General features: G+C 49.9%; 2 protein-coding genes across 2 annotated transcripts in view; one reads left to right on the forward strand and one right to left on the reverse strand.

Moving 5' to 3' along the window:
- Positions 1-574: 574 nt before the first annotated feature.
- Positions 575-12,741, forward strand: part of IGSF5 (immunoglobulin superfamily member 5) — a 45,510-nt gene continuing 33,343 nt past the window's right edge. Inside the window, exons 1-3 of the mRNA XM_057697064.1 lie at positions 575-589; positions 4,566-4,642; positions 12,068-12,385. Coding sequence (XP_057553047.1) covers positions 4,585-4,642; positions 12,068-12,385 — 376 coding nt within the window. The 5' untranslated portion in view covers positions 575-589; positions 4,566-4,584. The remainder of the gene's footprint in view (positions 590-4,565; positions 4,643-12,067; positions 12,386-12,741) is intronic.
- LOC130830108 (40S ribosomal protein S27-like) lies at positions 7,198-7,463 on the reverse strand. The gene has a single exon (XM_057697065.1). The coding sequence runs from the start codon at positions 7,461-7,463 to the stop codon at positions 7,209-7,211; it is 255 nt and encodes an 84-aa protein (XP_057553048.1). The 3' UTR covers positions 7,198-7,208.

A 12,741-nucleotide genomic window follows, 5' to 3' on the forward strand; every position in this document is an offset into this window, starting at 1 on the left:
CCCAAGACAGGATTAGAACGTGATGGGGAGACCAGCCAGATACTCAGAAAGAACGCTAAGAGAGCAGACAGTTCAGTACAATGCCACTTCACGATTGGGGGGATGGTCTTTTCCAGGAATTCTCAATGCTCCGAAAAGCCAAGTTCCTTTGTTCACTTCTGAGGGGCTGGCAGTGGGGTCCGAACATCTGCAGAAAACCTCTTAGCAGTTCTCCCGCGAACTCCACAGGAACCTGGACTTGACTTCTAAAGCTGGCCGCATTCCAGAGGACTTCACCCTCAGGACTTTTTTTTTTTTTTTTTTTTTCCTTTCACAAAAGAACCTGTTCTTGTGGAGGAGCCTGGCTGGGAGAAGGAACCGGCTTGGCCAGCCCCGGGCCTGTGCCAGAGCCCAGGGAGCAAGGTCAGCCGGCTGTCGGCCACCTCCACCTCCAAGTCCACGGGTAGGAAGGGGCCGCCGGCCTCCCGCTGGCCTCCGCTGGCACATGAGAAAGGCTCGGGGCAGGGACGCGGGGTGGAGGCCAAGTGCAAGGGCAGCCTCGGCCCTGAGGCAGGGCGTTGTCAGCGCGGCCGGACCTCGGAGCTGGCTGGTGAGTAACGGGGAGTCTGTGGCTCCTTGCCCGAGGCAGGGAGGCCACCTCTGCGTGCACAGCCCGGCGTGTGACGTGAGCCGCTTCCTGGCAACAGGTGAGCGCTGTCCGGATCGTGGCCTACAGATTTGTTCCTGCGTTTGTGTGGGGAGAGCTCGGGGGCAGGAGAGAGGCCTTTGCGGAACTTTCGCTGAGCCCCGAGGGGCAGATCCACCTGCCACAGGTGAGACACCGCGTGGGCCTTAGACTCCGCGCACGTACCCGCTTCCTCCTGGGGACCCGGTGCTCAGTCCCGGGCGGGCAGGCCGCTCGCTGGTCTCGGGAGGGAAAGTGCTGGACGATCGAACACACATCTGTTTGCCAAATTCCACAGAGTTAAAAATTAAAAGATCGCGCTGCTCTGCGAGTTTAGGAATTTGAGACGATTTATCACCAAGCTTCACTGGGAGCTGCTCTCGGGATGCGTTGAAAGGCGAGTCGCGGCTGGAATTTGGAAGGTCCGGATTCAAAGGCTGGAAAATTCCCGGCACCCCTGTTATTCATTGGACAGATTTTAAATGCTGTTTATTCTTCCCCAATGAGAGGCCTGATGGAGAGGAAATTGCTCTAAGTCTCTGGAAGTTCTAAGACTCCCCACGTCTGGTCGGCAGCGCCAAGGCACCTCCGAATGCAGGGGCGCTGGGGGCTGGGGTACTGGGGTGGAGGAGGGGCCCTGGGGCTTCTGTATGTGCACAGAGAGGTTTGCAGAGAGCCCCTTGCGTGCGTTTAAATTCCCACCTGTCCTCCTTGTTTTGGGGTTTAGGGTTCATGCTGATGCCTAGAAACAGGATGTCTGCAGCCTCTGGTTTTTATGATTTCAAGCTATTTCCAAGAATCCAGACATAGGGTTTGTGTGTGGAAGTAAATAAGAGAGATGATCACATTCAGCAATTTTCTTCCTGAGGTGACAAGCTTGGTGGGTGCAGACGGGTCTCCTGAGTGTTTCTGCCTTCTCTGGGCAGTAGGAAGTGGTTGGCATTTAAATCCTGTCTTGATGCAATTAAATATTTTTTTTATTTGAGTATACCTGATTTTCAATGATATGTTAGTTTCAGGTGTATAGCAAAGTGATCTGTTATACATATACATATATCCACTCTTTGATAGATTCTTTTCCCATATAGGCCATTACAGAGTATTTTTTTTTTTTTTAGATTTATTTATTTACTTATTGGCTGCTTTGGGTCTTTGTTGCTGTGTGCGGGCTTTCTCTAGTTGTGGTGTGTAGGGGCTACTCTTCCTTGCCATGCGTGGGCTTCTCAGTATGGTGGCTTCTCTTGTTGCAGAGCACAGGCTCTAGGCACACAGGCTTCAGTAATTGTGGCACATGGGCTCAGTAGTTGTGGCCCACGGGCTTCATTGCTCTGCAGTATGTGGGATCTTCCCGGACCAGAGATGGAACCCATGTCCCCTGCATTGGCAGGTGGATTCTTAACCACTGCGCCACCAGGGAAGTCCCATTAGAGAGTATTGAGTAGAGTTTCCTGTGCTATACAGCAGGTCCTTATTAGTTACCTATTTTACATATAGTAGTGTGTATATGTCAATCCCAATCTCCCAATTTATCCCGCCCCCTCGTTTCCCCCTGATAACCATGAGTTTGTTTTCTACATCTGTAACTCTATTTCTCTTTCGATGCAATTTAATAAGATTTAAGATTTTTAAAACGCTTTGCAGTTTTTCAACCATAAGTAGGTAATCCAAGTGTTCTATAACAAAATGAATGAGAAGTGAAATCTCAGACTATTCCACAGAGAGATGAACTTGCAAATCACCTGGCAGAGCCTTCTTTTAATTAAAGCGACCTGCATTCAGTTACAACTTGAAATCAACTTGATGACAGTGCCTTCCTGTACACACCCTTTGAAAAATACCGTCCCCTCAAGATTCACGCCTGAGTTCCTGTAGCTCTCAGGTTTTCCTACACCTCCGCCCTGAGGGTTCTGCTGGGCTCTTAGAAATAGACTAGCTCTGTCTTAAGGAGAATAAGCGAATTAAGTAATCTGGTCCTAGCCTGCAGCCTGGCTGACCTTGACAATCAGTGACTAGACCTCTTTCCTAGTGGACCTTAAGCTCGTGCTGCAGTTTCAATGACACTTGACATTTATTGCTTTTGGTAAAATGTGTGACTTTTGTAACTTGGTGGCTCAATCTCTTATCCACCTTCTGCTCGGGCCTAGATTCTAGGTGACTCATAGAGCAATTGGCTTGTCTACCTGTGTTTGTTGAACCTGAAAATGAGTAAATAATTTATTTGGCGCTAGGTAATTTAGGATCTTGGATCGGTCTGGGAAGGCTGTGATTTCAGTTTGGTTTGTGTTCAGCTGCTGGACAGCTTGGTAGTGAGGCCTATTTGTAGGGATTTGCTGAGTCTGTTTTTAGAGGGTGTCAGTGGCTGAGCTGCTCGGTGGGAAGGTCCTGCAGCACAGATGCTGTGACCCTTACATTACACACACGAGCAGTTATGGTTCACTACACAGGCTGAATTTCACTTTCCAAAGATATCAGAAAACAAACAGGTGGAAACCCCATGTTCCTTCTTGCAAGCTGTGAGCACCCAGTGATAGGCTTACATGTAAAGTGGGGGTCACGGGCCCGGGCATCCCCAATCCTTCACACCCCCACTCTGTTTGATTTAGCAGCTTGTGTGAGGTGCCTTCTGAGGGCAGAGGCGAGGAGGTTCTTACCTGTGTCTCTCTTGGTTCTTGTGTTTTGGCTTGTGGGTTGCTGTGGGGTCCGCCTCCTATGTTCTGTAAGAGAAGAAGAGACGGAGCCCAGGTGCGTGTGGCAGCTCACAGCACAGAACCCCCCACGGGGTCGCTGTTGGAACCCGCTGCCCCACGATTTGGAGGAATGGGGTGGATTCCCCCAGCAGAGCTGTGAAATCTGTGGGGATGCCAAAACCAAAAGAGACCCTTTCCTGGGGCTGAGGAGCCGGTGTTTTTGTAGACAATTCTTGATACGTTCAGTGTGTGGTTTAATTTAAGTGCTCTAAGCAGTGCTGGTGAGCGCCTTGCGTAGGCCTGTCCCAAGGAGAAGGAAAAAAGAAAAGTAAAAAATGCAGGGATGGAGAGTGAGCAAGAGGGTTATCAAAGAACAAAGGAAGGGCCGAGAGATGTACATGACAGGGTCCCTGAGTGCTGCCAAGGGGCCAGGAAGGCCTTGCTCTGTCTGCCCTGACCTCTCCCCGTCCACTCACCCCTCACTCTGCCCCAGCCCCAGAGCCCTCTCTGTGGTTCCTCAAACAACCATGCTGGGCAGTGTCCCACCCCAGGGCCGTTGCACCTGCTGTTCTGCCTGGGAAGCTCTTCTGCACATACCCGTGTGCCTGTCACCTCACCGCCTTCCCTGTTCACAGGGCACCTTCCTGGGAGTCTTTCTCTGGCCTCTGCATCTGAAGCACCAGCCAGCCCACCTCACACACATCCCCTCCCACACACTCCCCTCTTCCATTTGTCTCCATACCTCTTACCACCTTCTAAGAAGCTTATGATCTAGTCCTTCATTTTGCTGTCTGGTTTCCCTTTTGCTAATGTAAATTGCGTGAGTAGGATTTTTTTCCCTCAATGATTAAAGCATCCTGATTGAAGTGAGTAGCAGTAAGCCCACACTCCCACCCCTTGGTCAGTGATTCCATGGTCCTCATATAGCATGTGCTTCCCATGACTTGGGAACAAGATCATTTAATACAGTGACCAGAATCGATACGATATTTAAGTTTAGGTGGATTTCTGGGCTCTCCCCCAGAGTTTCTAATCCAGCAGGTTTGGGGTGGAACCAAGAATTTGCTTTTCTAACAAGTTCCCAGATGAGGCTGGTGCCACTGGCCAGGCTGATAAGGGCTCACTCATCCCTCCAGGGACAGTCACAAGCTGGGAGGCTCCCCGTGCGCCTCTGAAAGGAGACAGACTCTGACCTGCCTGCTTTGCTTTCCCAGGTGAGGAGGAACATGCGAGATGGAGGGCAGATGCCAAAGCGTCCTGGCCACACTGGTCGTCCTGGCTGGGCTGGCAGGTAGGCTTGCTGGAATGTTCCCGGGCATCCACCTGCAGTGGGTGGAAGGGACCCGGAGGAGGCCCCCAGGGCGTGTGGCTGCCAGAAGATTCTTCCTTAGGCTCTTCCCACCCCCACCTCCTTGGGGGGTCCATTTCCTGCTGTGTCGGTTCCACTCCAGAAGGGTCCTTCAGGTGCATGTGAGCCCACCAGTCCTCCTTATCGGGGTCCTTGCTTGGGTACCTTCCCAAAGTCATTGCTCTTGTTGAAACATCCCATTCCCCTGCCTGGATCTTCTCCTCTTCCGTTTCTACTTGGTCTTCAAGGAAGACTGGACTCGGGCGGCACCTCCTCCCCGAAACCTTCCTGACCTTGCTGTTTTCAGGGTGATAATCTCAGTTCCCATTATTGACAGAGTGAGGGACCATTGCCTGTGAGACCTCCCAGTCCTCCCGACAGCTCCTCCTCACCCCAGAACTTTCCCAGAGTATCAGTCGGAATGGACTCCAGGTTGTCCCAGGCCAGGGTCTCCTGATCAGACTCTGTGTTGCAGGAGATGGTGCGTGGGGACCCCAGGGTGGCTAGGGTAACCGGAGTTTGTGCCGCAGCTTTCTTCTGACTATGTCTTGTCTTGATTTCACTGCTTCCGGTGTGTCTGTCTTGTTTTCCTAGCTAGATTTTAAACTCCTCTGGGTGTTCTTACTGCAGGGATTTTAAGGCCTGTATTGAAGAATAATATACATACAGAAACGTGCACAAGTCATAAAGTCACAGCTTGAGGAAATTGTACAAACTGAGCACCTTTGTGTATCGACAACGAGCCCAAGAACACGTCCCAAATGCGTCCTGAGCCCCTCCCCTCCCCTCAAGTGACTGTTATTCTGACTTCTAGCCGCATAGACAAGTTTTGCTTGCTTTGTACTATACATTCCTATAAACTCTATTTCAGATGGCTAGATAATGGCTTTTTTTTAAAAACTCTGTTCATGACAGTGTTGAAAAAATAAAATGGAATAAAATGATACAGGGACGATCAATCAGAGTGTGTGATGTACAGTCAGGACTGTTATATAAATTTTGGTTTTGGGTGTGTTCACACATTAAGCCAAGGGAACCAGGCTGCGGTGTTAACATGTATTTAGGGCAAAGATGTTTTGAAGCCCCTGCCTTGTAGAACACGGTGCTAAGTGTTTAGTAGGTGCTTGATATGCATTTGTTTGCAGGTTGGAGAGGAAGACATTTTTGCTGCTCGTGTAGAGCTTAGGGACTCGTGGAATTAGCAAACCTGGCTCAGCACACAGTTTAGGGATATGGCTGTCTCAGCCACGGTGGCAAAAACCTCTTCCAGTGCCTTAGCGGGAAACTGATGAACTCTGCGTCTACAATTTTTCTGAGCAGTTTTTCCTGACATACTGTTTTGAAGGCAGGGATGGCTTGGGTTGAGGCCTGGAGATGGCTATTCCAGGAGAGAAGAGGATTATGGGCTAATTCTAGAGCCCCTGGGGGTTGGGGTCCATCGCAAAAGCCTGAACCCCTAGGATGCTTCATCTTGGAAAGTGTTGGGTAGAGACACCTCCATTTGTAGACTTGGCTTTGAATAGCTGAGGGCAACTTCCACCTGCACCCAACGGGCTCCTGCCAACCCTCCCCTCTCCACCTTGCCCCTAGTGTGATGGGTTGTGTAGAACTAAACCAACCAATTTGTTCACTTGGTGAATATTCACGGGGGGGCCTCTTATGTGCCATTCAGTTGCAGGCACCTTGATGTGCAAAACCAGGCGTGGCCTCTGCTGATGAAGTGCTTAGACATCAATTGATAGAAAAACCAATACAAAGTCACCACTGTGACAATGACTTCACTGGTTCAAAAGCCTGTTGTGGATAATTTGACCTGCATAGGGTGGTCTGGGAAGGCTTCCTGAGGAGGAGATGACTTGGCTGGGAGCTGAGGAGTAAGGGAGACTCGATTTCCATGTGGTCACTGCCTGTGCAAAGGCCCTGGGGCCAGAAAGGCTTGGTTAGTTCGATAAATTAAAGATGATCTGGTGGCCAGAGGGTGGAGTTTGGGGCAAAATGAAGTTGGAGAGGACGCTGATGTGCTAAGTAGGGTCTTAAGGTGTGATAGTGTTAAGAATGATCTGGTCCGTATCCTACAGGATGGAAATATTTTACACAAATATGGGTGTGGAGGTGGGAGGTAGGGAAGGGTACCTACCTGGTTACATTGGCATGCTGAGAATATCCGTCTGGCTGCCAGGTGGAGAGCAGTCTTAGGTTATGGTGGCAGCACAGCAGTGATGCTGGCACCTCCTGCCATTGTCAGTGGGACCCGCCGGGCAGCTCAGATACACCTCGGGGCCCCCTCCCTCACTTGTCAGTTCCTTTTGATGTTCTCAACCCCCGATGTGTTCTGACTCCCATTTTCTCCTTCGGAGCTGCCTCACCTGGGCATTTCCCTTCTACCGCCCTCTGCTTCATCTCCCTTTCTCCTTTATGCTTTTGTCTGCATTTCTTTATTCTTTCTTTTTTTTAAATCCATAATGTATTTATTGGGATGGTTTTCCATTCATCTTGATTCCAGGGGCTTTTAGTGCTGCTTCTGTCTGAAGGAGCATCCTTCTGTAAGCCTCGCTTTTCCTCCTGTAGGCTGGCAGAGGACAGTAGAGCAACCAACACACGAAGCTACTGTTTGTGCATGGCTAAATACGGTGGTGATTTTATAGCATCCTGGGCATTTCACATCCATGAAATAGGAATTGGGGCCCTGCACGAGGCACTTCTTCTTGTGTTTCCTCTTCTCCTCTTCTGGGGAAGGAGGAAGGAGATCCTCTGTGGGAGGCATTTTCTCCTTGAGAGGTCATCACCATCGGAAAGGTGTCTGCCTTTCTATTCATTTCCAGTGTTAAATAAGAGATGGGAGCAGGGGAGGGGTGTACAGGTGCAGGGGGGAAGCTGGAGAAGAGGGGAGCGGGAGAGTGGAGGTGTTAGTTGGGGCAGACCTCTGTGCTCCCCACGCCAGGGAGACACCTGGCTGCTACTCCAGGGAGCCGAGAAGAAGCCGTGGTAGAAGAATGGTCCTTATGCTCAGGGTCTGTCCGTGGAGGACTGGGAGGGGCCAGGCAGCTGGGTCACGTGCTACTCTGTGGGTGATTTCAGTTTTGCAGATGTCAGGACACAATGAGTAGAAGAGGAGCTTCTCAATCCTGGCGGCAGCCAGTCATTTACATGGAGACGCCTGGTGGAGCAGAGTTTGCAAGGCGGGAGGAAAGTGGGGGGTGGGGGGGCAGGGCTGTAGCCCTGGATTTGGAGTTGGAGGCTGTTGGCATGAATAAGCATCTTGCAAGTGGATCAGCTCCTACAAGGGAGAACCTGGTGTTGGGTGAACTCCGTAGCTGGTGGCCGAGGCGGGTGTGGGGACACTGATCACTCCCCTGGCTCTGCCCCTGGTTTGGCCTTTTCCTCTACAACGTGAAAGGAGGAGCAAAGGGGAAAGCAAGGTTTGGTGTTAAGGTGGGGGACTGTTTGATGAAAGGTCTTATTTACAATTTTCTCATATTTGTCTTGTGTGGGGCAGGTTACACACAGCACAGCTGATAGGGTGCAGGTAAGGGAGCAATGAGATTCCAGGGCCTCGTGTTACCAGAAATAGAGCTTCTGAGTCACGAGGCAGAGCTGGAGGAAAGTTTACTCGTGGTGGTAGCAAAGATAGCAGGCAATGATGTTGGAGGAGTTTAGTGATAAGATTTGGTGCGCTTGTTTAAAGGCCAAGTTCAAAGTGGAAGAGTTTCCATTTGGCCCAGTTCCCTCCTTCCTCTGACCTCCCCAGCTGCACAATAAGGTCTGTAAAGGGTGCATCCTTGGTCCCATGTTCAGTCCACAAGGAACTGAAAGACTAGCTTGAAGCAAACAGTGTTTTGGGGTGAATAACCTAGCCGGTATCAGGCAGTGATGGAATCAGGGTTTCAGATGCTTTGCTTTCCTGTTGGAGCAGCCTAGACTGAGCTGCTGGCAGGACAAACCTGGGTCTCACCATCCCTGCACTCCCAGCACCCAGCCCCACAGGCTGTGTCCAATCCACTCCCATGGACACACGTCTGAGTGCGGAAGGATGTTGTTATCACAGTGTGAAGTATGAGGGCATGGCTTGTCTTTTTTTCCCTTGGGGTGTAGATTTGGCTATTCCTTTTCTTTTGCGATTGATTGATTGATTGATTGATTGATTGATGGCTGCATTGGGTCTTTGTTGCTGTGCAGGCTTTCTCTACTTGCAGTAAGTGGGGGCTACTCTTCATTGTGGTGTGCAGGCTTCTCAGTGAGGTGGCTTCTCTTACTGTGGAGCATGGGCTCTAGGCTCACAGACTTCAGTATTTGTGGCTTGCAGGCTCCAGAGTACAGGCTCAGTAGTGGTGGTGCACTGGCTTAGTTGCTCCAAGGCATGTGGGATCTTCCTGGACCAGGGATGAAGCCCGTGTCCCCTGCATTGGCAGGTGAATTCTTAACCACTGTGCCATGAGGGAAATCCTTGAGCATCTTTTTAAGGTATGTCAGAACTTGTGGAAAGAGCCAGGTTGGCACAGCAGCTGTGGCTTCCCTGGGGAATCATTTCTGACTTCCCTTCCTCAGGTTTTTCTCCTGTTGTAAAAAACCCCAATCACAAGGATCCTTGGATCAGAGAGATGTGCCCAGGGATAAGGGAGAATACCCAATTTGAGTGGTTATTTAAGGTTCAACCTTCTCTTTCTATCATGCCCGGAGGCAAAACAAAGAATAGTGATCATGTTTACCCCCAAACGGGATTAGTCCTAGTTAATTCTGACCTTCCCTCACTTCTGCCTCTTTGGAGCTTGGGGTTCCCTCCTTGGCCCAGTCCTGAGGGTCTCAGGGCCCCTGTCTGTGCACCCCATTCTCTCCCACTGACCTGGCCCTGCAGTGGGCCTCATCCCTGCAGTGCATTCTGGGTTCTCAGGTGAGTGTCATTGTGTTAATGTGTGTCTGGCAGGGAGGTTCCTTCCCAGAAATCTTTTGGGCAGTATTGAGTTTCTTTTAGAACCTGCCTCACAGCTTGACCCTATCAAATTGGAAGGAAAGGGTGGCTGAAGTTATTTGGGGGCAGCCAATGTGGGTGGGGGCTGCCTGGTGGAAGCGCAGGGCTCATACAGCTCTGGAAGGTGATGGAAACATGTAATCTTACTGATGGTGGCAGGCATGGCTGAGAAGACCCCAAGGATGTGGGCTGCCAGGGGCTCTTTTTTGCTATAAACTGTGAGTGAGATCAGAGGGGAAAGCGTAGGAAAGAGGGAAAATTCAGAGTGGAAAGGGCTGAGTTTGGATCCCCACCCCGCAGCTGTGATCACAGATCCTGAGATGTTGCTGGTCTTGACTTCTTCAGCATTAAAACATAAGAGGTAAAAGATGAGAAATCTTGGAGACTATCAATTGCTATGCTTTGAGTTATTATTACAAACATGAGACAGCCTAGGAAAACTCTGGCCACCAATTCGTTTTTCTGGGGTGAAGGGAAAATCAGTCCTAAATGACCGAAAGAGTTCTTGAGTTCTTCAGGAGCAGAACACCCGCCATCTTGAGTGATTCTGATCGAGTTCCTGTGAACTGGAGAGGTCTTGATTCCCTCCATGGGGAAGGCCAGTTAGGAGTGTCATTCCAGTTAAAACCAGTGTCAGAGTGCATTGGGTGAGCGAAAGGTAGAAAGTTGTGAAAAGTCAGAGGGAAACAATTTTACTTTTATCTGTGATTTTCTTGGTTTGTCTTGCAAGTCACATTATAGTGACTGCTTTCTGAGTGCTTGAGGGTCATGTTAAGGGTTTTACATGGGTTTTCTCATTTGGTTCTTAAAACTAGTTGCTGTGGTACTTTTAACCAACCTTGGGTCTGCTCTCCCAACACACAGCCAAGCCAGTTTACTGACACTGGGTTGTGGTGAAGGAAAGAGCAGCGTTTATTCCATGCACCAAACAAGGAGAACAGGCAGCTAATGTTCAAAAGACCCAAACTCCCTGATGGCTTTCAGGGAAGGGTTTGAAAAGGCAGCGTGAGGGAGGGGATCATGGGGTCCATGATCGGATCACGGACATTCTTCTGGTTGGTTGGTGGTGAGATAACAGGGTGGTACTTCAGGAGTTAACATCATCCGGCTTCCTGTTCCAACTGGTCTGGGGTCTAGTACTTGTGGTCAGCATGCAGTTAACTTCTTCCACCTGGTGGGGGTTTTGGTATCTGCAAAACAGCTCAAAAGACATGGCTCAGAATATTATCTATAGCCCTGGAAGAGGAGCTAAGGATTCTTGACTTTGTTTTATGGCTAAACTATTATTATTTTGTCTTGTTTGACTGTTTTCCTTTGTTTCTGTGTTTTCTCACTTCTCTGATTAAATTTGCTCTTTGGAACTCAGAGAAAGCCTAGAAGGCTAAAGCTTCTCTGCAAACTAGAGGCAGGGAGGATGGGGGAGAGGAGGGTCTGTCCTCAGGAAGGCCCTGCAACATCCTGCTGGGTTTCAGTACAAGTGTCCTTGTTTTGCAGTGAGGGGAGTGGTCGAGGAGAAGTGTGATAACTTGTCCAGTGAGCCAGGACTCACACTGGCTTCCACAGTCTTATGCCTGCTCACCTGTTGGTGTTTTAAACCCCACACTAGATACTGTGAGCCTCTGTATGAAGCTTCCAAGTGCATCCACCCAGTGTTCTCATTGAGGGATCACACCCTCCTGCATCCTTTACATCCCCCAGTGTTCTCAATGAGGGATCCCACCCTCCTGCATCCTTTACATCCCTCAGGGTTCTCATTGAGGGATCCCACCCTTCTACATCTTTCTTTGTGTTTTTCCTCTCTGTGTCCCCCACATGTCTCTTCTCTTCCTTAGAAAGAGGGGTGTAGCCTCAGTGACAGTTCCATTTGAAGGATGCAGGGGCATGCAGTGGACCATGATCATGGCAAGCTGGGGCCTGCACCCTCTATGCAAAGAGAAGCTTATTTCCACTTCCCCCTTTGAGCCTTGGGATCTCCTCAGAGGTGGAAATCAAATGTCCTTCCCACTTCATTGGGAGGAAAATTCTTACATCATAGTGAGGCTGAAAAACTTGCCTAAAGTAGCAGAACTGGGCTAGTGGTGGCTCTCTGGACAGGCTGGGGTCAGATACTTAAGGTAACATCCCTCTGGAGGTGGAGGAGGGACATTGCTCCCTCCACTCCCAATCCTGCTGGGAGTAACGTGGACTGTGGAGTGGGGGGAGAGGCATGGAAAGAAGAGCTTCATGTCCACTGGAAGCTCCTGATCTACTGGGAGACCTGGTGTTGGGACCAGTAGGACATGGAGTCTGAGCCATGGGTTAGTCACCCAGGGGTCACAACTGATACACAGAAGGGCTACATTGTACAGTTGACTTCTGTAGAGTCACCCCCTCACCACCTTGAAAAATTGGTTGTCTTTTAGCTTGTGGATCCGGCAATGAAATCATAGAGGGTCCCCAAAATATCACAGTGCTGAAGGGCTCAGAGGCTCGCTTCAACTGCACCATCTCACAGGGCTGGAAGCTCATCATGTGGGCTCTGAAAGGCACGGTGGTTCTGAGCATCACGCCCACGGAATCCATCATCACCAATGACCACTTCACCTCTGCGAGTTACGAAGAGGGCGATAACTTCATCTCTGAGATGATAATCCATGATGTGCAACTCAGCGATGCCGGGCAAATTAAATGCAGCCTCCAGAACAGTGACCGGGATGGGTCTGCTTTCCTTTCCGTCCAAGGTGTGTGTGCAGGTGACTCTGATGAGGAGCATTTGGAGTCCACTGGGGGCTGGAAGGGAGCTTCTGAAGTTCACGTCCTATGGGGACATATATTATAGGCTGGACTTTCAGTTGGCTCTATGCTTGGAATTATTCTGAACTGATAGGTGTTTTGTTGTTTATTTGTCACCTCTCTCCTTCCCTTCCTTCTTCCCTACCTGCCTTCCTTTTTTCATATGTGGACTCACCTTCAGCTGGTGCTCTGCTTAGAATTATTCTGAGCTGACTAGTGTTTGTTATTTTGTTATGTGTTTATTTTCTCCTCCCTTCATCATTGACTCTCTTTCTACTTTTTTTCTTCCTGCTTTTCTTCCTTC

The sequence above is a fragment of the Hippopotamus amphibius genome, chromosome 10 (genome assembly GCF_030028045.1).
Source record: "Hippopotamus amphibius kiboko isolate mHipAmp2 chromosome 10, mHipAmp2.hap2, whole genome shotgun sequence".
Classification (NCBI taxonomy): Eukaryota; Metazoa; Chordata; class Mammalia; order Artiodactyla; family Hippopotamidae; genus Hippopotamus; species Hippopotamus amphibius.

Coding starts and splice junctions, on each gene's coding strand:
- LOC130830108 (XM_057697065.1), bottom strand. CDS start 7,463: ATGCCTCCCACAGAGGATCTCCTTCCTCCTTCCCCAGAAGAGGAGAAG.